Raw genomic sequence first — 23713 nt, 5'->3', positions numbered from 1 at the left:
AAGATTACCAAATGATGTCCCCAGTAACCTTTCGATTGCACTTGTTTCCCTCCTGGCGCACACACTCAGTGTTCCAGGTCACCCTCCTGAAGCCCTACATACCTGATGCTCATGGTCATTCCTGCTCCTGCCCAGCTCCTGTCAAACAGCATGGAGTCCCGGAGTTCGAGGTGCAGGAGATCTGCGATTCGTAGATCAGACCTGGGGGTTCTTCTGTTTTTGGTTGACGGAAGGGTTACACAGCCTGTGATCACCCGTGGGAACCTCGCTCTCATGTTCATGCCCCACGTTTGGTTCACAAGTGCTTTTTCCGGCCTCCCTGGAAGCCTAGGACTCCTAGTCATCTTGGGAGGAGACTTAGTGTTACCCACTCCCCTCATTGATGGGACATGGTCTCTGGGTCCTGACGTGGCGGCTGTATCCCTGCTGGGGCTTTTCACCGGCACATTCAGTCCGAGCCCTCGGCTCTATGGGCACTGCCATCTTTTCTGGACAGCGCATGTCCGTGTTTGACACTCCGAGCATGCGCAGTCCTTCTGGCCCCGCGGCAGAGTCTGTTTGCCCTTCAAGCCTCTTTCGAGACATCTCTTCCGTATTAGGCACACACAGCCACTGGTTTGCCATGCCTCAATGAAGTTTGTTCTCGGACCGTTCCTCTGCTCGGAATTAGCTCTGCTTGTTCTTTTGCCCATCTGTGCTCTTAGTGAGCTCTTTCTCCCTATCATATTCCTTCCCTCTCCCCTTCCTTCTGGTTTTCTCTGCCTCCCTTCTTCCTGCCTTCTGTTCTGTGTGCCTTGCCTGTGCCTCCGCTAGGTGATACCATCCTGGTTGCTGCACTTCCTCCAGTTTGCCCTTCAACCTGCTGGACCCCTGCAAACTCTTGTCTTCTGCCGAGGACTTCTGGAATACCTGCGTGGCCTTCCTCATCAATGCTTGCACTGTCCATACGCCACAAACCTCAGGGGAGTGCCATCTCATGGCGTTGGACGCTGATCCTGTGCTTCCCTGCTTTAATCAAACAAGAGCAAAGGACCCTCAAACGCTAGGTCCCAGTGTGAAGCCACATTCACACGAGTCAGCCGCTTCCGACACTGGGGAAGACAGAAGTTGCCAAGTACTTCAGTCTGAGCTAGATATTAGATAATGTTGACAATGATGGATCATGTGGTCATGATATTTTTATTCTTGAATAATTTTATAATTTGTTATGATTTACAGGAATATTTATTCTGGTTTACAGGTGTTGTTACTGTATGAATTGTTATAATTTGATATATATATATATATATCTCAACTTGCTTTTAGGACAAATATGTCAAAATAAGCTTATTATTGATGGTGAGAACATGAATATTATCAAAATAACACAATGTTAAAATAACTATGCAATAATAATAAGATAATAAAAGCAACAATAACGCTAAAGACATCCAACAATAACATCACATAGGGCAGACCACTAAGTCCATTTGTTAAATGGCGAACACATGCTGGATAACCTCTCATCTGTATGAATATTTTCCAAAATTACTTTTTTTTGCCTTCTCTCGACTATGCCTGCAGGTCAAATATCCAAGAATCCACTTATAGGCAATCTGTTTTTGGCAATTATTATTGCTCTATACATCACGTTTCATATGCCTTTATTTGTATCACTGCCTAAGAAGTTGAAAACACTGATTTTTGTAGGCTGTAGTCCTTTTCTCACTGAAAATTTATCTCGTTCTTGGTCAACCCCAGCAGATGTACACACGAGAGTCCCAAGTCATATGCTTGAGCGGGAGACCAGGAGAGTCAATGTAATGTTTTCAGCAATTTCTTAAACTTAAATCCCCCTTACTGAGATATAAACTCGTTCTCAATAATGCCTTTGACACTTTTGACTAGTATTTTTGTAACTCTAGTTCCGTTTGCAAATCATTGGTGTCACCCTAACCATACTCCTCACTAGCTCCTTCAATTAGTTATACCTTGTGATTGCCCTTTGTCCAATTCCACATTTTTCTCAATGCCCTAAGGGGATTAGCACATTCCCGAACATTGTTCCCTCGAATTTTTATATTTTTGCAAACACTAAAATTCTTCAGAACAGCTTTATTTTTCTTTAGAGTAGGATTGTATTATAGGAATGTGATGTTATATAAGAGAAAGGTCGGTTTGTTTTACACCTGCCAGGTAGGCACAATTTGTAGTACGCTGAATAGGGGACAACTTTTTCCCCTCTAGGGACAGTTGACCCAAGTAGTGCAAGTTATATCAGCCGAAGGGCTAACAGCATAGGTCTGCATATCCACCCAAACCAGTCTCCATCATGTGACTGGAACCAGCAGCAAACCTTTTTCCAACACAATATTTTTCAGGATCTGGGGCATACAAACAGAACTGCTCTATGATTCACTGTTAAAAACGTCAAACAATAGCCTTGGAGTTTTTCCTTCCTCCAACAAGAATGCCTTCATGATATTATCTGGCTTCCTAAAAAATTGTTTTATTCATAAGAGGTAGTAACTGAAAAACAAAGAATTCCTGCAAGAGGACACATTTTAGCACTAAGCCTTTCTGTTCTGAAGGGTTGCACAGAGGAATGCCGGGGGTTAAAATTAAATACCTTGAAGCCATCACTACTTTTTGTTTTACTTTGATCACCCCAAGTGGGATTTTTTAAAATAAGGCTGCACTGTCATCAATATGAGTTTTTTGCCTGCCATACAATTACAGATATGCAGCTTCGTGGTTAAAATGCTACCTCTGATTTCAGGATATCTGGGTTCTAAGCTAGGCTTCTCCACTTTAAGCATATAGAAGTAGTAATACACAGACAAGCACATACTGTGTTCATGTCCCATGCCCATAAAAAAGAATGGAGCACAGATGAAATACTTTTTGCCATCATGAAGTTTCAGGGACTCATTACAGTTGCTTCTAAAGCACTTTTGGACCATCTATCTTTTCGTGTTCATGACACCTTACAAGGAAAAGGCATACATTGTAAAAATATTGTGTTACCCTCTTCAATACAACTTGAAAATACGGCACTTTAATAGCCTGCTTTTTTGTTAATCAAGTGAACTGTATACCTTTTTACAAATGCATGAATACATCAATACAAAATGGGAAAACAGTGCTCAAGGGTAGGCTTGCATAGAACAGATAGTTGTAATGAAGAAATTGCAGTGTTGGAACTAACCACATCATGAGTGCAATATAATGCAAAGTGCTCTTATACATCAATTATTTCAACAAAGACTTGCTAATATGCTAACTTTCCAAAGTACTGACTCTGACAGCTACCAACATTGTAACTCGTATGCCCATGCGTTGGTAACAAGTAACCCCGCTGTATCTACAACATACAATCTATTCTTTAACGCTCAGCATGGTAGAGCATTCATCAGGATCAACTTACAATGCCATGAACCTCTGCTACTTTACTGCATAAATCTGGGCGTCTTTTCTGAAGGGCCAGGTAAAAAGGGTTTTTCAAGATGTCCTCATCGTACACAGCCATATGGACTTCCGTCACTCCAAAGTTGAAAGCGTGCTGCCAAAGTCACAAAGATTAATCAAACCAATGATATACACAATCAACACACATCACAGTTACAGTGATCCCACGGTGGGATTGAATTTAATTTGACCATCAGATGTCTGAAGTACATTTCAGAAAGCTTTGGGGGTGAATAAGCGAAAACAATACGAGTCTCATGATTTGGTCACTTCACTAGAACATACAAATACGTATTAAAGTGTATGAAGAACCGAAATGGGCCCAGTTCGTGACCGTGTCTTCCATCAACAGAAATTGTGATGCGTTTAAAAATACAATACTTCTTCTGTGGTCCTGGGGCTGGGAAGCGCATGTGACAACGAATGCATGCATTTTAGAAAGCTCTTAAAAAATGAACACGAAAATAACTTGTGTGTCTAAAACAACCAACGGCGTCAGAAACACAGTACGTGCCTCTTCAGAAGAGTGGAGAGAGCAAGCGTGTGTTCAGTTTGTCCACTTATCTTAAAACCGATGTACAATATGAAAGCCACATCTAACTCATTGATTAAATTGTCCCCCAATCTGCAACCAACGCTTTATTTACCATACCAGTTCTACTTAAAATCCATTATCACTCGCATAATATTTGCAGCTTAATAGATCTGTATGTAGTATCAGAGTTAAAAGTCAGTTATTTTTCCATTTCGACTAAATTAAAAAATATATTTAACTAACATGTGCAGGCATATTGTACAAAGAATCTGGAGGAAAAAATAAATATCATGCGTTAAGCACTGAATTCACAATCCGCTAAACCAATTCTATATACTGATCAGCAAAAACTGGTTAATTCCAGAATGACCAACTGTTTCTACGAGCATATGTCATGCTTATGTGAGGGGAGAGGGGAGGGACCGGAAGAGTGTTGAAAGTAAATAATAATGTAGCATGGTTATGAGAGCAACAGGAAAAGAGTGAGAGAGCATGTGGGGGGTGTAGACGGAGAGCTAGCTAAAAGTGAATGAATGTAGGATAGGGTAGTGTGTGGGGGGGTCTCTTGATACGAATATTTAAAATTAGTGGAGACTGTAAAGGGGAAGCCATTTTCCATAGATAGGGTTCATTTGGTAGCCTGATAAATTAATTTATCTCCATAAAGTACACATGGTAAATGACTAAATAAAAACCCAGTTCAATAAATATTCTAATAATAAAGCATTATGGTCTTTCTTAATGAGTGTTAAACAATATCCAGAGCAGGGAAACCATCACAACATATTTCACGCTGGTACATCATCCTCACATACCTTTGCCAATTGTCAAACTACAGAAACTAACATTATCAGGAAACAATGGGCGTTGGCAAAATACTGTGATGGAGCCTGCATGGCCAGGCCATACTCAAGCGAGTACATGAATGAAATAACCCTTTTCTTGAAGGTTAAAACATGTAGCACGGTCAAAATACTATCAAACTTGTCTTAGTAAAGAAAAATGTAATCATTATAATTTCATGCATTGATCCACAAAAATGTTATTATGCATTACAACAACAAATTCATAAAACATCCATATAAATCTAACAGTTTAAAATACATCTTTAGTTAAAAACCACTGCAACCTTTACACCTCCCTCACCATGTCTGCCCCTTGGCCCTTTAATTGGATACATTTCCCCCATGCCCCTGCCCTACGTCTTCTGCCTTTCTGCGCACTCAAAGATACTGGGCCACCACCACTGAGCTAGCTGTATTGAGTACCAAAACCCAACCTAAGCAGAGGCTTCAACCAGACGTGCTATGTAAGGGGTAGAGGAACAGAAAGTGAGTGGTGGGTTTAAAAGCACTACTGCAATCAAAGACTTTCTGAAGGTTCCAAGTCCTCCATCTCCCAACACAACATCTAGTGGGGGAGAACCAATGCGAAATCCAATATAAAATGAGCGCATATCTGCAATACATATGGTTATCCAAATATTGTTCACAATGAAGTCATGAATAATTTAAGGAACTGTTTCTGTGTTCAACATTGGGACCTTTCAATTTCCTTTTATTTAATTAGCCTACAAGGCCCTGCAGAACTGATAAATAACCTGCAGGCAAAAAAAATTCACTTAATTCTACAAAAAAATAAAATAAAAGTTAGTAATTGACAGACTCTCTTCACAAATTGAAGCTCAAATGGGAGTACTAGAGGGTGCTCAGCAAGTTGGCTGCCTGTTAACAGACTAACAATGCCTATACATCATTTCTGAAGGTATAGGTGCCTGTACCTTGCTACCATGAACCTTGGGATCATGGAGGTGTAGCGCTACGGCATATGTACCTATTTTCGAAGGTATTGCCTGTCATCTTGAGTATCCCATAGCTGTGGAGGCGAGGTGCAATCACTAGTGGCAGCCGAAAAGATGCACTCTACTGACTATTGGGTGTACGTTGCAAGCCTTTTAAAGGTGAGGCTGGTTTAGTTGTCTAGCCCCAAATAGAGACTAAGCGTGCCTAACTGCGGACTGCAATTTGCAGGGACCACTCGGGGTTCCAACAGAGCAACACAGGAGGCATTTGTTGATCATCCTGTGGGACACTATCAATGCTCCGAGGGATTTAGTACATACAAAAGTGCCACCACTCCCCTGCATCACCGTCAGTGGACCCGAGCTGCCACAGAAATAGTGAGACTTGGGCATCCTGGTAGGTTAATTAAAGGGGGTCTCAGTGGGAAAGGTGACTGACATTATCACCCACACCCCTAAAGCTACCTGCTGATATTATGCCTCGCTCCTAGGGCATCATCAACCATACTACCTTGTGAACTGGTGTAATATATGTAGATGGCAAATATTAGCACAACCTCAACAAACAAGGAAGCACGGATAGGAGGACCTTCAAGATGTTGACTCACCATCTCAATTGGCGATACCAGCAGTATGCCAGTGTTCACTACCCCTGCCTCCTCGCAATTCCTATCATACCAGTTCTCTAGACTGCAATAATACAGTTGGTCCATCAATCCTACTTGGGTGCAGGTGACCATTAAGATCTGTGGACACTGCTTTAAACGGGCGAGCCAAAATCTCTACATATATATTTGTGAAAGTGTGTATGCACGGGGTTGGCTCCAACCCCATAACGGTTGGAGGGCTGATATTTTGGCCCAAGGTCGGCATACCAGTCTGGGGTGTACTGGCGATAGTGAAATTTGACCAACCCCACCCATTTGCCCTGCATACGGGTGGAGCAGGGTCCGGTCCCTGAGCTATCAGTATAGGCGATTTCGTGAGATTGCCGATTTTGCGCTTTTTCAAAAACTGGAAGTTATGACACAATAATACCTACACAAGGCTTAAGCAGACCCCCATGTGCAGGTCAGCTACAGGCCTGTGCAACACTGGGTGGTACCGCTAGGAACATCTAATCCTTGAGAAAAGCAAAAATCATGGCATCGCCATTGGAGGGAAAGCAGATGCAAGAGAACCAAAAGGCAAGCCTCATCGCCTCTCAAAATTGAGTAAAATGCTAACATGCAGAGTTTGAAATTAAGAATCGATGAGCAAGAGCTAAAGCCAGCTCCTGGTTGTCAGATATTACCCAGTAGGCAGGTGCGACTGCTAGGGAACCAGGAGCAAGTACACAGCACACTGCAAATTTAACTTACTCATGAGACACACATTTTAATGGTATGCCCGTTATGTAGGATGAATTATATATAAATATACTAAGTGTGTCCTAATTCTTCTTTATTCACATTCCCAAACATTCAAAGTTCATGTCACATATGCATGTTTGTAAGTTGACATGGAAAGCCAAAAGTAGTTCCTAGTAACAGTTGGTTTTAAGCTTTCAATGTTATCTTAGGATGGAAGCAGGAGCTAAACATATCTCAGCAAGTTGAAAAAGTCCACATGTGCAACCCCCCCATGCGGGGAACAAATTAATATTTGAGGGAAAAGAAAAAAAAGATTATATTTAAGGAATCCCACGTGTGGCTGCGCGAGGAATCCTTTACTCAGATTAAAGTATTTTTTATACTCATTGCTCCGCATGAGCGGAGTGCCGGTATAACAGTTTTGACCCTCACTGTTGAGGGTTGAACGGTGCTCCATTCTTCGCCTTGACACCGCTGCTGCCCGGGCTCTCACAGTGGCATACCCCTGACATGGAGGGGAGCACCTGAGATCACTGCCGCCTCCCCAGAGCTCCTCCTGGCATCGCCACGGACCCCCAGGCTTCATAATTACAACCACTCCCCTCAGTGAGATGCGCCCAATATCACTGCCTCACAGCTGCACATAAAGATAAGAAGGGTCTGCCCCGGACAGACAGCCCAGAAGACTCCCAGAGCCGCTGCTGGCAGACACAGGCCGGGTTGAGTGAAGCTTGTGGGGCTTCCCACTGCTGCAATCAATGCCGGGCTACATCTGGCATTCACAGCCCTGTCAGAAACTTCCACACTGCAGGCGATTTCTGGGCTGCACCTGGCAGAAGCAGTCCAGCCAAAAAGGACTTTTGGGGCCCTCTCCCAGTGTTGCTGTTGCCGATCTGCCTCCCAAGCACCACTCGGAATAAAGAACACCAAGAACTGCAACAACAAAGGCTTTGAGACAGTTCTGATCAATTACCCATTTAAAAAAAAAACATTTTTTTTCAAGAGTGCACTTTACATTGAGGTTTTGTATATATTTTACTATACCTTTTATTTTATATTTAAAACACTCTTATAGGGACACGCGCCAGGTGTGCTCACTCTCACCCTTTCTTTTTGCTTTGGCGGTGGAGCCTCTGGCAGCCATTACATTAGGGGGATACAATGTGTACAGTCAGACCATAAGGTCAGCCTTTTCGCTGACGACATCATAGTTAGCCTGACCAATCCCTACACCTCCTTAACCCACCTGAAGGGAGCATCAAACCTTCTGGGTTGCGTCAGGATTTAAAATGAACAAAACCAAATCAGAAATTCTGAAAATCAACATCTAATTTGTCGAGTTTGTGAGATATTAAAGGCCAATTTCCACTTTGCGTGGACAGAGAAAGGATTAACGTCCTTAGAGTTTAAGATCACAGCCCATTTGCACAGATTATAGGATGCCAACTACCCAGCACTCTGGGCAAAAATTGAGGAGGCTCTTATTACATGGGGGTATCTTAGGATCACGTGGATCAGGAGGAATGCACTGGGTAAGATGAACATCCTGCCACGCCTTCTATACACCTGTTCCTGACGACCCTGTCAAATGCCAAGGAGAAACTCAAAGAAAGGGAAAGTAGACTCCGAGTTTGTTTGGGTTGAAAGGGCCTCAAGAGTGAACAAGAATATAATGTATGCAGCCAGGAATAGAGGGCGACTGGCATTTCCAAGACACTTGTAATAATGCTGGCAGCCAAGTTAAGACCAGTGGTGGTGTGGGTCTACACAAGCACAGATAAAACGTGGGTGTTCGTGGAGGAGACAGTGGCAGGTAGCCATATCTGGATGCGACCTTGGCTTCCTAAAGCAGCTAGAGGGAAAACTCTCTACTCCAATCCACTCACCAACGCAACTCTAGAAGCATGGGATAGTGTCAGTAAACTTCCAGGCTGAATCACTTTCCCCTCTCCGTACACCCCCCGACAACACATAGTGAAGAGTTTACACTCACAGACAACACATAGTGAAGAGTTTACACTCGCATTGGAGAATCCAACCTTTGCCAAATGGACAAGTAATGCGCTTTGTACAATAGGAAACCTTTTCAAAATGGGGAGATCAGATCCTTTGAGGCATTGAAACAAAGTTAAAAATTGGGGGAGGGAAGACAGGTTCTGCTAGGCGCAGGCAAGACACCGAGTGCTGCACCCCCAAATAAAAATTAAAAACGGCACCAAGAACCCTTATGCCATGGGAGCAGATATTTCAAAAACCGTACAGCAAAAGGCATTGTATCTAAATTGTATGACAATATAAGTAAGATGTCAGGGGTGGGTTTACATACTTTAAAGGGTGGTAGAGGAGATGGGGGGGGAGAAATAAGTGAAAAAGGATTGGGAAGGAATAACACTTACTTTTGCACTGAGCTAGCAGAGAGCCAGGCAAGATTATGATTTGGTGTTATCTAACATCGCAGAGAATTAGGGCCGCGGGGAAGGCACCAACAGATTTGTGTTGGAGATGCAAGAAAAACAAAGGAACATTATTACATATATTGTGGGTATGGCCAGTCATTCAATCATTCTGGTTGGAAATAAGATCAAAGTTCAAAAAGATGAATGTTGACTGCCAACTAGAGCAGATGTAAAAGATGTTGGGGGAGGCGACGAGGAAAGGAAGGCATCTTAAGTGGGTCAGGGGAGATTAGCTGCTCATCTCCTTCTGTCTGAAAGCAAAACTAACTGTTCTAAAAGAGGCAAACTATGCCACTGTCAGAAGATGTCTGGTTGAACAAAGCCTGGCACATTCTGGCAATGGAGAAGCTCACAGTGAACATAAGAGATGCAGAACCTACATTCAAATGCCTCTGGGGCCCATTTCTAAATTATATGGAAAAGGATTACAATGGCCTATCTTGCCCGAGGAGGAGGAGAGCCCTAAATTTGATAGAAACTCCTTAACTGACTTCAGAGTATATGCCATGTCTGTTGAGGATATGGTATGATTTGGGGGAGAATCACAATGCTGGGGAAGGGGGCAGGAGGAGGGGACTAGTTAGGAGTTAACAATGCAAATCTTTGTTTGGTTCAAGTGCTGAAAATCCAATAAAATGTGGTTTAGAAAAATGATAATTATTAAAAGGATTATTTTTGAAATGCTTATAGTTACACAGCTGCTTAGGTCTTTGCTGTAAATAGCGTCTCATGATTCCCCCTTTTTATTAAAAAAAAAACTTCTAAAACAAGAGAAAAAGAACAACTGAAGAGACCAAACAAGAAGCATTTCGTTGTCCACCTTTCCTTTTGTATGCCAAGTTATTTTAACACAGTGTTTTCTTTTTTTAGGGGTTTTGGGGTTTAGGCGTTTTGGGACCTCCCGCCCATCCAAGTGAGGTCCACCAAGGTGATCTTAAGCTCAGGTAACCAGGGGTTGGAGACAGTTATGAGGTAGGTCAAGTGTTAATGTAAGTGATATAAAAGCATATTGTTGTCCCTGCCTACACCCGTCTCCCAATAAGTGCATCAGACTATTGCCCGCTACATATCTGGAGGCACTGCTGAGATCACCTTTTTTGGCGTGCCTATACCTACCCCAACTTAGTTACCTACCCTTTTCCTTCCCTGGGTTAGTGTATGTTAGGGAGAATTCTCTGTAAAGGCTAATTTCCCAAACCTAGTGAGTCCCCCAGCAGCTTTGCTGGATTTTTGGGGTTTATTTTTTTCTCCTGCTAAGAGTGAGACTCTTTTACTCCCACTCTTAGACATGATTTGAGGTGTTCCTTTATCTTGCCATGTGTTTTATGGGCTATGGGGTCTTTTAGTCCATAGGGTCTCATGTGTTTTTGATGTGGGTAGCGACCCCCCAACATAGACTCCATACCCTGGGACTGACTACTGTCTCCCAGGGCATGTAAAGTTACCATTGGCTTTACTAGTCCCAAATTATGAACAGAAACCAGTACAAACCATCATATTGTGGACCTACTGGTCGGGGCAATTAGATTGCCCCGGGGTCTGTTGTTCGAGGGGGCACGTCTCCGTCCCCCCTGATCGAGTTTTGGCTGGTGGCAGTGGATACTACTTTTTATATTCGACCGCGAATATATCTCTATGGGATTTTCCCATTGTTCGAGGCTACCAACTTTAATTATTTAATTCCTATAGCCTCAAACATACCGCCGGTTTATTTATTTAATATTAATTCACCGGTTGGTATTTTTTAACAGAACTCGATTCTAAAATGGCGTTTGTGTTCTCTTCTGTGACTCCAACCCAAGTCGAGCCTTTTGTTCCACTTTATGGCGGGCTTCTCCACAGAAGCCTCCAAAAGTGGTGCCACTCTGTCTGGGTACCACAGGGGGTGTGGGAGAGGGTTTAGGCACCCTGGACTGAGTTGCCTGGGCAACTCGAGTCGCACTCTTGTGCGATTGGCCCAAGTGGTGAGCCGGCCGGCTCACCAGTTAGAATGTTTGATTGACAGCTAGGCTGAATGAATGGGGGTTTGCTGCATAAAAGCAGGGCTTTGGGTACTGGAACTTCAGAAGTTGCCACAGGATCTAAGAATCCGAAGAGGGAGAAGCTGAGCCGACCTGCAACGACGACACCACCGGTGGAGCCCTACTGAACCGTCTCACCACTTTTCCCGACGACAGAGGAGATCTCCAGTCCGGAGAGTCTTCTTCCTTTGACTGGTGGGGATAACCAGTTTTGCCTTCTTTTCACCTTCCTGGAGCATTTCGTGGCTGCCTTGCCCGTGCCAAGCACCCCGGCAACCGGAATACCACGGCTTACCACTACCGCGAAGAGAAGGGTAGTACCTTTTAACCGAAAGAACTCCGCGGCTGGTTTCTTCCCTGGCAGTGCAACGACCTTCATCTTTCCTCCACGGCGAGACCTCCTCTTCTTCTGGACAAAACACCGACTTGCACCCGCTGCCAGGAACAACTGCCCCCGCTGGAGCTTCCTTCACACTTAAGGTACTGTGTCCCGCCTAGCTTCCCTTGCGACAGATCGTTCGGGGTGACAGTAAAGCCTCGACTTTCTAACCTGGGCTGGCCTGGGACAACCTAGCTAACTTTTCCTGACTTTAATTTCATCCTTTTTGTGCAAACTATCTACAAGACTCTTTGGGCATAACCCCACTGTGTGAACCTGGAACCCTTCTGCTTGCTCTCTCCAAGAGTGGGCCTTGCAATTGACTTCCTTGCTCTCCAGTAGAACTCTGCATATCCTGCCTTACTGTGGTTCTTTTAAAAGTATTGAAATGTGTGTGCTTCCATAACGCTGCCATTTTCCCTCCCTTTTTAATAACTTATTAGAGTGCCATCTTATGTTAAGCGCTCACCTCTGTCTGAAAATAAGTGGTGTTTCTCATTAAGACTTGTCTAATAAGTAATTAGGGTTGTATATATATAATAGTGACTGTGTGCTGAATTTACTTACCTCTTTGTTGCTAGTGTAAAATACAAGTGTGTCTTTAAATAAATAATAATATACTTTTACACCAAAGCTCTGGTCAGTGTTTGATTGTGCTACTGTATCTCTGTACCTATTATGTATACTCTATATACTGCCTAACTCTTCTTGAGGGAAGTCTGACTGCTCAGCCACAACTACCAAGTGAATCTGTGTGGTACAGACTGCTACCAAGTGGGTTTACTGCCAAACACCTGTAGTCTTAAATCTTTTGCAGTGGTCCCTAAGGGAACTGCACAGGTTGTTTCTGCCTAACAGTGTACAGATTGCAAGATTAATTTTCAGTTTTTTTATGTAAATCAGTTTTTTGTGGAAATTTGTGGCTAGGGATTTGTATATACCGTTAATATTGTGTTTTTGATTTTTACCAGATTTGCCAACCCATTGACAGATAAGCACCATCCTTATGGATCGGATGCAGGTACGGTAACCAGCTGGGCTGAGGGTGAGGCGATTAAGTCTCACCATTGCTTCATTACAGGCGACGTTCCTTGCAGCACACCTCTACATCAGGCGCTCAAGTGGACCGAGTACCTCACCGACCTGGTCAAGTGACTGGGTAAAGCCCCTGGCCTAGCAGAGATCAGTATCCTGGTCAGCTAAGGGCCTAAGAAAAGTCGACCTTGAGACATTGCCATTTAGTATCCATAGGGGAGAACCTATAGTATCCTATTCCATCTGGGAATTGAACACTGGATAGGATTACAGGCTAGCCTGCCATCCACACCACATATGCCAAGCTCAAACCCTGCCTGCCCAAAGGTGCACCCAGTCATCCTGCAGAGTCCACTGTAGGTGCCATCATGGCTGCGCCTACAAGCACTCCAAGTTCACCATGGACTATCGCAAGTGACAGTACTACACCAAAAGACTGATGCACCTGACTGATCATGACGCTATCTGAGCATGGCCCCCTAAGTCTGCCCAAGACCCTTCTTTTGGGAGTGTGGGGGGAAACAACCTAGAGAGGTGAATAATGTAATATTTGGGAGTGTGGGGGGACGAGACCAACCAGATGAACGGGGAGCTCCAGAAAGGGCGAAAAGGCATGCGTCATTCAGAGTCTGCACGGTCCTGCAATGAAAGTCATCCAGGCATCCTTGCCACGCATATCGACCCCAAGTGAAGGACATGATGTACAAGCTGGATGGAGTGTTTGGAACCACAGAATCCATCGCAGAGCTGTTGGTTAAATATTATGCCACTTGCATACAACAGGGTGAGAAGCTCTCAGAATATCTGGCTATGACCGAGCCGATTCTACAGCTACATTCTACAATGGCAGGAATTGCCAGCGAGGACCAGGAAGTGGAGCACCCAAATCCTCAGAGTTACTATGCAGAAACAGGAAACCGCAAGTCTGCAGCATCAGTTCAAAGCTGGGAACCAGCATCCACCCAGGCCGGTTAGTTCACCCGAGAGGAAGATCACCTGTAATCCAAGCACGAAAAAATGGGGATGACCTTTTAAACTATTACAGGAAAGGCGATCAGATTAATTTCTGGAGATCTGTAGCTGGGGATGATAAGACTATGGGCAACCGACTGTTATGTATCATCAGCAAATTCATCTGGTTTCAGTACTTTAGCAACCTGTATGAAGCTGGTCAAGAAGTATCATCCGATCCTACGGTACAAAATGCTAATGGGGGAGTTAGATGGGGAAAACTTCCAACCTTTACATTAAAGGAAGCGAAGGTGGCTGTGGAGAGTCTGTCTGGAGGGAAAGCACCGGGACCTGACGGATTGCCAATTGATCTGTTTAGGGACGAGCCTGCTATTTGGGCCCTTGTGTTCAAACTGCTGTTTGACTGCATTGCCAGGACGGGGAATGTGCCACAATCTTGGCGCAGTGTAATAATTGTACCTATTTTTTTAAAAAAGGGGGACAACAAATTGCCTTGTAACTATAGACCAATTTCATTGCTTGATGCCCCGGGTAAGGTCTATGTGAAAGTATTAACTACACGGCTGCAAAAATGGGCTACTGGCAACAGCATTCTGAATCATCTCCCAGCAGGGTTCCTCCCTGGTACTAGTAACTTGGATCAATGTGTCCGTCTGAATGCAATTCTAGCAAAGTATGTAACAGCCCAGCAGACTAGGGTATATGCTGTTTTTGTGAATCTGCGAAAAGGCGTATGCTGCAATAAGTTATGGCATGTTCCGAGAGAAAATGGAATTCCCGGGGCTCTATTCGCACATTTCCAATCCCTATACCGCAATAACAAGGTAGCTGTGGGGTGGCTGGTGATTTTACGGATTACTTGGAAGTAGAGAAGGGGGTTTCACAGGGGTGTGTGTTGGCCCCCATTCTCTTCTGTCTATACATTAATGACATCATAGAGGAACTGCTGGCGACCAGCCCCGATTCACCTAGGCTAGGACAGGACAGATTCCCAACACTCTTATATGCAGATCACTCAGTTCTTTTATCTACCACCCCCATGGGGCTGAAACATAATTTGAATACTTTTAGGGAGAAATGTCAACAACTGTCCATGACATTGAATCTTGAGAAGACAAAGGTGATGGTCTTTAGCAGAAAGAATCAGAGGCAAATCAAATTGTCCATCCCCATAGGAGATTATTTGTATTTGTATTTTGCTGAATAGGCAAAAACGTTGTGCACACCTACAGGACAAACAGCTGGATGGATTTTAAACAAATTTGTGGCAGGAGCGGGGTCTTGGTTCCGAAAGCGTGCTTTTGTGTCTTTGGTGGAAATCCGACCAGTACTTTTGTTGCAAAGAACTGAAATGTACGTCTCAAAAAAATTAGGGATATCTGGTGCCGCTCCGCAGACCCATTTCCCTGTTTGCTCAGTGGACAAAAGTCGCATTGGCTTGCAGTACGCTGTGATGTCGGCAAACATTGGACGCGGCCAGTGGTTAGCTGGAGGGAAGCGTGCTGTGCGTCAACATTTTTGGGAAACGCCACAATGGTGTATCGGAGGACAGTGCAACGCCAAAAGGGCCTGGCAAACATACTTTATGCCATGTGGTGGTGGGAAGAAGGGATGGAAAGGGTGGGGGAATGATAAGTGGTTCATCCGAGATATGGCATTAGGTGGAAGACGACAGTGGTGTGTCTGCACTATCTGTGCGTACTGTGCCAATTCGTGGGTCTCTCCACAGGTGACTACCATGTGTGGTGAATGGAAGCAGTCTTTGTTACGGCACAATAGCTCGCGCGGTGACCTCTTACCGTGGTGACTGCTGGCAGCTCAATTGCAAATGGGAGTGCATTGCACATGACATGCACATTGTAACGTAGAGCATACTACAGTGTTTTGCGTGTGGTAAGCCTATAGCCCATTCGATGCATGGGTGGAGGCCTTGCACCGACAACTATTTGCCGTGGTTGCAAGTAGGTTTGACATTGTTCCCTTGTATGTGTGGTTCGTCAGCATTGCATACATTGTTGGTTCCATGGGTGTGGTGATTGTTATCACATCCTACAGTGTTTAGGCCATGGCAGCAGGAAATGTGGTGAACAGTCCAACAGTGTGCACTGGGTGCAGTGTTGAAGTACTGTGTGCATAGAAGTGGATAGGCTTGAACTCATTTTTTTAAAAATCGGCTTGTATAGTTTCCATTGCACACAGTGCTGAGTATTGTACTGCACTATGCAGTATTGGTTTTGTTTACTTAATACAGTGCTGGGAGCACGGCGACTTGTGAAGATTTTGTGGTTTGGCTGGCAGTAATACAATGCTATGTGAATGGAAGTGGGTAGGGGTGCCAGACACCTTGGTATGTTTGTGGATTCTGCTAATTGTAACATGTTTGCGTGCATCGCTGTATTATGGTGTGGCGGTTGGATAGAAGTGCAGCTGCCTATGTTACATTTGTGGATTGTGGTACCTGGTCAAATGTTCGCCTACACGGCTCTGTTATGTAGTGCTGGGTGTGGCCAAGGCCTAGACTGTTGGGTACATGACCAAAGGCCGTAGGCCATGCACCCAAGAGCCTAGACCTTGACGACAGCCACCACAACATAATGCAGCCATGCAGTTTTAACTGTGCATCTCTCCGAGGGTGGTGACCTTTAAAGAATGGTTGTGGAGGACATTTTACACTAGGTAGAACACCCGAAGTGAGGTGATATGCATAAATTACTGTATGGTGTAGGTCATTGCACGTGTTGCACATGTGACCATTTCCGTTTGCTATGGGTTTCCCCTTATAAGAGCCTTGCTTTAGGAAGTGCTGTATGATATTGCACCATGAAAGGAAGTCCTCAGCATCACACATTTAAAATATGGACAATGTACACAGCTACCCACATGCCGTCACCACACCCACTGAAACGTCATGCAGCCATGCATGCAAACATGTGGCCAGGGTAAAAGTTGTCAGGCTCAATTGCAGATGGGAAGTGCATTGCACATGACATGAGCATTTAAACATAGGGTACATTATGGTGTGTTGTGTGTGGTGAGGCCCTAGTGCCTTGGGTGCATGGCTGGAGCCCTTGCACCGACAACTATGTGGCCTGCTTGCAAGTAGGTTTGACATTGTTGCGTTCTGTGTGTGGTTTGTGAGCATTGCATACAGTGTTGGTTCCATGGGTGTGGTGATTGTTAGCACATACTACAATTTTTGGTCCATGGCTGGAGCTGATGGAGTGAACACTCCTGAAGTGTGTGCACTGGGTGCTGTGTTGAAATACTATGTGTATAGAAGTGGAAAGGGGAGAACTGGATATGTTATCTGCTTGGGTAGTGTGCATTGCGCAGATTACTGACTACTGTACTGCACTTTGAAGTATTGGCTGTTCGCACTTACTAGAGTCCTGGGAGAAAATTAAAATACTGCTACTTGTACTTTGTGGTTATGGGTGCCGCTCTGGGTGAATCTGGATGCTGAAAGTGTGCATGCTTTTGGTGAACGTTTTACTGGAGGTGCTTTGAAATCACATGAGACGTGTACTCCGAGTGTGTAACAGTACATATGGAGTGCTGTACAGAAATGATAATGTTTGTTGCATAGGTCTTGGTTGTCATTGGTGCATGCCTTTGTGACTATTTAATAGTACCCAAGGAGGGAGTGCGGCAAACAGAATAGTGGGAAGGGAAGAAGGACTGTCTCTGCTTTACTGGGGCGCGGCCCTCTCGGGAAAGCACACTAGCCACATCCTGCCCTTCTCAGCATGGTGGGCATGGAAATGCAAATGTGGGTATCATCCAATCAGGTGTTGAGGGTGTGCTTCATAGGAAGGGGCAGGGGCACTATTCTTTCCCAATAATTTGTGTACTGAGGTTGGCACAGATGGACGGAGTGCTTATAGTGGGCGATACCTGTGTGCAAGATCTGCACAGGTATGCCACGCAAAGAGGCATTGCTGCTAATTTTGAGCTGGAAGCAGTGGAGGCTTTCTGGGGCACGGTGTAAAAGTGCAGTTTAGGCAGTATGGTTGAACTTTGCAGCTGTGTGGCCTCTGTCGGTACTGTTGATGTTGTCGTGGTGCATTATGGTGGTCTACATTTGGGGTACATGTCGTGTCGACATGTGCTCCGTCACCTGAAGAAGTTGATGGAAGCAGTGTTGCAAATTTTCCCCACTGCCAAGGTGGTTTTCTCATGCAAACCACCAAGAGGAGCATGGGACCATGCTGGTGCAATTTGTGCCCAGCCAGAGGTCGGAAGGTGTTTTATAAACAGAAGCATGCGTCAATTTATGTGCAGTGCTGTGATGTTCTCCACTGACTATGACATTAATGAGCGAAATTTGCACTGGTTCCATGCGAATGGAATTTCTTTCACCACCATTGGCAATGCAGTTTTGTTTTACACTGTGCAAGAAGCGTTGAAGAGAATCCTGTAAAAATGTAACGAGGAAAAGAAAACAGAAACTGAGATAAAGAGCAAAAACAAACAAGGTTACATGCAAATGCAATTTCTTTGAGCGCCAATGGCAATGCTGTTTTCTTTTACACTATGGAAGAAGTGTTGAAGAGAATACTACAAAAATGTACGGAGGAAAAGAAAACAGAAACTGAGATAAAGAGCAAAAACAATGTTCTGTGCAAGCACATAAAATAACATTAAAAAAGGCTCTTTTCAGAACCATCGGTACAAATGAAATCCCCTACCCTGTTTCAAATGTATTCCCCCCTCCCGTTCCTAGCACGATAACTCTGCGGACTCTGCGGTACTGTCAGGACTACATGTGCCACATCCAGGCCTTTTGAGGATGGCAGGCATGGAAATGGGAGTGTGGAGGGCAAGGCATTGCTCAATAAAGTTTATGGTTGTGGTGTGTAGGCCAAAAACTGTGGCATAAGGTCTATTTCCACAGACAAATGCAGAAGCCTATGGTTGAAGTGTGCAAGGTAAACGGCAGGCATCCTGTTTGTATGCATGCACTGTATGTACTTGTTGTACATTACTAAGAAACATTAAATTCTGCTTTTGTGGGATATCTTTACAAATTTTGTAGGAGATGGGTAAGTGCTGAACAGAATTCGTAGCATTGTCGGAAGGAAAGAAGAGTTACTGTTTGGATATTAGAATGCCTAATATAGGTAAATGAAAACGTTGAAAGCATATTCCATTGCAGTGGCACTTGATGGTAGGTGATGGGAGAAAGAACAGTACGTTTTTAAGTATGTTGTGGACGTTCAGTGACAGACAGCCTGCTCAGAGGCACTTATAACAGAGTTGTAAAAATAGTGTACAGAAAATATTTCTACCTGTACTTTGCGGTGATGGGTGGCCATGTGGATGAATGTGGATGTTGAAATCTTGGATAGTTTTACAGAATTTTCTACTGGAGGTGATTTTGAATCACACGCCACTTGCATTCTGAATGTGTAACAGTACATATGAATTGTACAGAAATGACAGTATTACATCCCGACGTCTTCAATGTGATTGGTAGATGTGTGTGTGACTATTTAACAGTACCCAATGAGGTAGTGTTGGACAAAAAATAAGGGAAGAAGGACTGGTCCTCCTTTATTGGGGCACGGCCCTCACAGTAGTTGGGGAAGCGCCCGCGCCACATCCCAACCTTCTCAGCATGCTGGGAATCAGACTGTGGGGATTATCCAATCAGGTGCTGCGGGTGTGCTTCACGGGAAGAGGCAGTAACCTTTCTTTTATTACTCTGCGTAGTGAGGCCGGCAGGCACGGAGAGACGCACAGTGTTGTTCGTCGGTGATGCCTTTGTGCAAGATCTGCACAGGTATGCTGTACAGAGAGACTTTCATTGCAATTTTGATTTGGAGGGAGTGGAGGCTTTGTGGGCCGTTGTCGACGTGTGCAGTTTGGGCGATGTGCTTGCACGTTGTAGAGAAGTGGCTACTGTTGACGTAGTGGTGTGCACTATGGAGCGTTCCATTTGGGTTTCATGACTTGTGCACGTGTGTTCCGTCAATTGAAGAAGTTAATGAAAGCAGTGAAGTGCATTGTTCCCACTGCAAAGGTACTTTTCTCTTGCATCCCACCAAGAAAAGTATGGGACTATTCGAATGCATTTTGTCGCCAGCCAGAGCTCGGAAGGTGTCTTATCAACAGAAGCATGTGTGATTTTATGAGTGCTGCAGGGATGCTTTCCTGTGACAATGACATCAGTGGTCCTCGAAATGTGCACCTTTTCAATGCAAATGGCATTTCTTTGTCCATCGATGGCACTGTTACTTTGTTTTACAATCTACAGGCTGCATTGAAGACTCTATTGTAAGAATGTGAGAAGAAAACAAAAACCTGTATAAAAACCAAACAAAACAACAACAAAAAAAAAGGAGCTTCTTTGTAAACACCATAAAAAAGGCTCATCTCAGAGCCATCACTACAAACAAAATCTCCTACCCTGGTTGAAATGTATTCACCAACTCCCGCACGCACGCATACAGCAGGAAAAGTCAGCGGACATTGCGGTAGGTCTAGGATTACCCATGCCACATCTGGGCATTTTAAGGATGGCGGGCCTGGAAATGGGATGGTGGAGGCTAAGAGATTGCTCAGTAAGGGTTCTGGGTGTGGTGTGTACGCACAGACTGTTGTAGAAGCGGTCTCTGTAGAGAGGGTGGCAGAAGCATACGGTGTGGCTGTGTTTTGCAGGAGTCAGACTATGCATTTTGGGAGAACATAAATTGGTTGAAAGTGAATGCAAAACACTGCAGTGGCTGTTCATTTTGGATTCTATCATGTGGATGCACACTTGTATGGAGTACCTGCAATAAAGTGGCTGAGTGTGGTTCCTCTTTGTAGCATTTTGGTGACGCACAATAATCCACACAATACAAATTTTCATTGTGGAAGGAAAGGTTTAGGACAAGTTACCGGAATTTCTCTGCAGTTTGCGATGAAGGACGCACTTGGGAAGATCATGCGTATGTCTCATTTTGTGAACTACTCATTTTGTGAACTACTGTAATATTTTGTGTACTATTACGCAGGCAGCAAATGTGGATGCATTCTTCTTGATTTGGTCTGGAAATGGAGAAAGCGAGGCACATTGCCAAGAAGGCTATTTGTGCCTTTTTCCAACATGTGACAATGTCCTACTTCCACAATGGAAATATTACGTTTCATAGCATGAAAAATGTTCCCACCAATGGCATTCATCTCCCTGATCCTGGCATACAGGTTTTTCTGCTACATAAGCAAAATGCATTGCTGCCCTTTTTGGAAGTACAGCACGTATTTCTCAAACAGGTCTTGCGCACTTCAACCTTCTGCAATGCAAACAAACACAAGAACCCTCTTTTTACAGGCAGCTCTTTGTACCCGAACTGACTGCAATGTTTTCCACAGAGCCACGCCTCCCATTATTTGCTGCACACTGTGTACAGCGTATAGACAGCACGACTGCCTGCATCCTTTCATTGGCAAATCCATTATTTACCTCTGAAAGGAGCTTTTTCTTTAATGTTTTCCTTTTTAAGTAGGTTTGCAAGTTTCTTGGTCTTCTAACATACGACACAGAAGTAAAGGAAGCAAAGGAAGGGTACGGAAGGACCACCACTCATAAGGATAAAATAGGGCCAGTGCAGACAGAGGAAGATGTTGGGTGGCCTTCACTTAAGTAGGCGGCAGTCATTGTCCTGCTCCAAAACCGAAGATTTCCAAGCACTTCAAAGTTGCTCCCTCCTGCAGAGTACTGCGTCGCTGTACATGCACAATACAATGCCCTTTGATAGTTAATGTGTGCTGTGGAGCATATGGTCTGCAATGGTGCTTTAGGGCTACGCTGCCCTACAGGAGTGTCCCTGGTGTTGGCAGGAGCAGATGCAGAGAATGGTATACAGGAAAGTAACCTACTGCACTGTTGGAAGGGCAGTACACTGCTGCCTTGTGTTTCGATTTGAGGTGTCGTCACTTGCAATATGTCACTTGATGGTACGGCATTAGCTGTAGCACCAGCATTGACGGAGATTAGTAAATTGTGAAATACAAGAATGCTTTCAACAAGGACAAACGCAACTTCATTACGTTAAGCAAGAACATTAATTATTCAGGCAGTGCCACGCAGCCACAGTTCCTTTCAAAGCAACAGTCATATTGTTTGAGATCCAAAGGTTCTGCTGTTTACCTAGCTGTCGGTACATTTAGTTGTATGGAAGTAAACAAGCAAGAACAGCGATCTACTTTCCCAGACTGACTACAGACTGTCACACTTGCAGTGACATGCTTTCTCCAACACTAGAAACCGCAGGCGAGAACTTGACACTTTACCTCACAGTGCTCAGAGCTTAGACGCTGTGTCCGTTTCACGGGTCCTGTAAGGGCTAGCAGCACATAAATCAAAATAATGGGCCATTTAACACGCCCACTGTACACTGGCAGATGCTGCTCCTTGCTCCCACTGGGCCTCAGGCAGCGAGGAATGCTGCAGCCATAATTGAGTAGGTTTGGACAGCAAAATACGTAGGCGGTATGACTGCTTTAAATGCAGTAGCCTACAGCATCGCTAGAGTTGGCGACAGGGGCGGTGTTACCAGTACACAGAGGATGAAATAGGTCTCTGTGTAGCTGTGGAATGGACATACGAGCGCTCCCACAACTAATTAACAGTGCATTAGCAGATGCGGACATGCAGCGTCCTACGGATACCTGCATTGCGATTGCCGGACAGGTGCAGTCTCTCTAGGAAACCTCCATTTTGCTTACCTGCTCCCATCTCACAGATTATTCTGCGCCACAGACTCACTATGCAATTTCAACACAAAAGGAAAAGCTACTTACACACTCACCAACACTTTGCATGTACATGTTTAATGTGCAGGATACAGACACACTACTAGCAAAAGGGAAGGGGTAGCACAAATGAATACAGACCCAGGGGAATTTGGGATTTCAACACGTTTGTCATGAGGGGAGCCAAGGATTGATGTCTCATTGTAACGTCTCTGCTGACAGCGATGTTGTTGGGGATGGTGCGTTGGGAATTGGGGAAGGGGTAGACGTGAAGGTAGGGCAGTGGTATTAACTTCTCCAATAATATGTCCTTATACAACATCTTTTAAGGCAGCTAAATTGTTTAACAATTGTTCTACTTTGACGTGCATGCAGCATAGGTTGCCTTTTAAAGCGCTTCCTTCATTTCCTGTGGCCATATGATGTTCTGCAAGAGGTGCCGCATCTGATGCATTGCTTTCATTTCCAGTATGTCCTGTTAAAGATAAAAAATATCTGTTAGGTGTACATGAAGCAATGAATATTAACTGTCTTACTTTTCAGACTGTGCTACGTACCAATGGCGTTGCTATCGTTACTCATTTCGTTTCGTGAAGAGGGAAATTCTCTTCCAGCCATTTTTGGGTGCTTTGCATTGCTGCGTACAAAACAAAAAAAAGATCATGTTTTTCCACTGTTGCACACTGCACAAGATGTGCAATTATTTGAGAAGCTTCAATGTACTTACCACGTTGTAGTGATGTCCTGCTCTCAATACTTTGCAGTCCTTACTCTGCCATTTCCTTTTTCGTTTCTATGTAACACAGGAGTGCGGTAATATTGTTGGATGCAGACCTCATTTTGCCTATTGGTGCTTTGCATTGCTGCCTATTGGTGCATTCTATTATGGTGTATGCTCTATGCTTTTGCTCTGTTTGTTTCACAAGTACAGAGTTTGCAGACCTACTCCATTTCTCCTTGCAATGCACATACATGG

General features: G+C 44.3%; 1 protein-coding gene across 3 annotated transcripts in view; it reads right to left on the bottom strand.

Moving 5' to 3' along the window:
- Positions 1-23713, bottom strand: part of ANKRD27 (ankyrin repeat domain 27) — a 1511294-nt gene that overhangs the window by 1467875 nt on the left and 19706 nt on the right. For 2 of the 3 annotated variants that reach the window (XM_069635449.1, XM_069635447.1), the window contains exon 2: positions 3407-3541. The exons of the other annotated variant lie outside the window; for it this stretch is intronic. In XM_069635449.1, coding sequence (XP_069491550.1) covers positions 3407-3508 — 102 coding nt within the window. In that variant the 5' untranslated portion in view covers positions 3509-3541. The remainder of the gene's footprint in view (positions 1-3406; positions 3542-23713) is intronic. 3 annotated transcript variants of the gene reach the window in all.

Source organism: Ambystoma mexicanum, chromosome 1q, assembly GCF_040938575.1.
Source record: "Ambystoma mexicanum isolate Mex_15411 chromosome 1q, UKY_AmexF1_1, whole genome shotgun sequence".
Taxonomy (NCBI): Eukaryota; Metazoa; Chordata; class Amphibia; order Caudata; family Ambystomatidae; genus Ambystoma; species Ambystoma mexicanum.
This window is presented reverse-complemented; position numbering and strand designations above follow the sequence as displayed.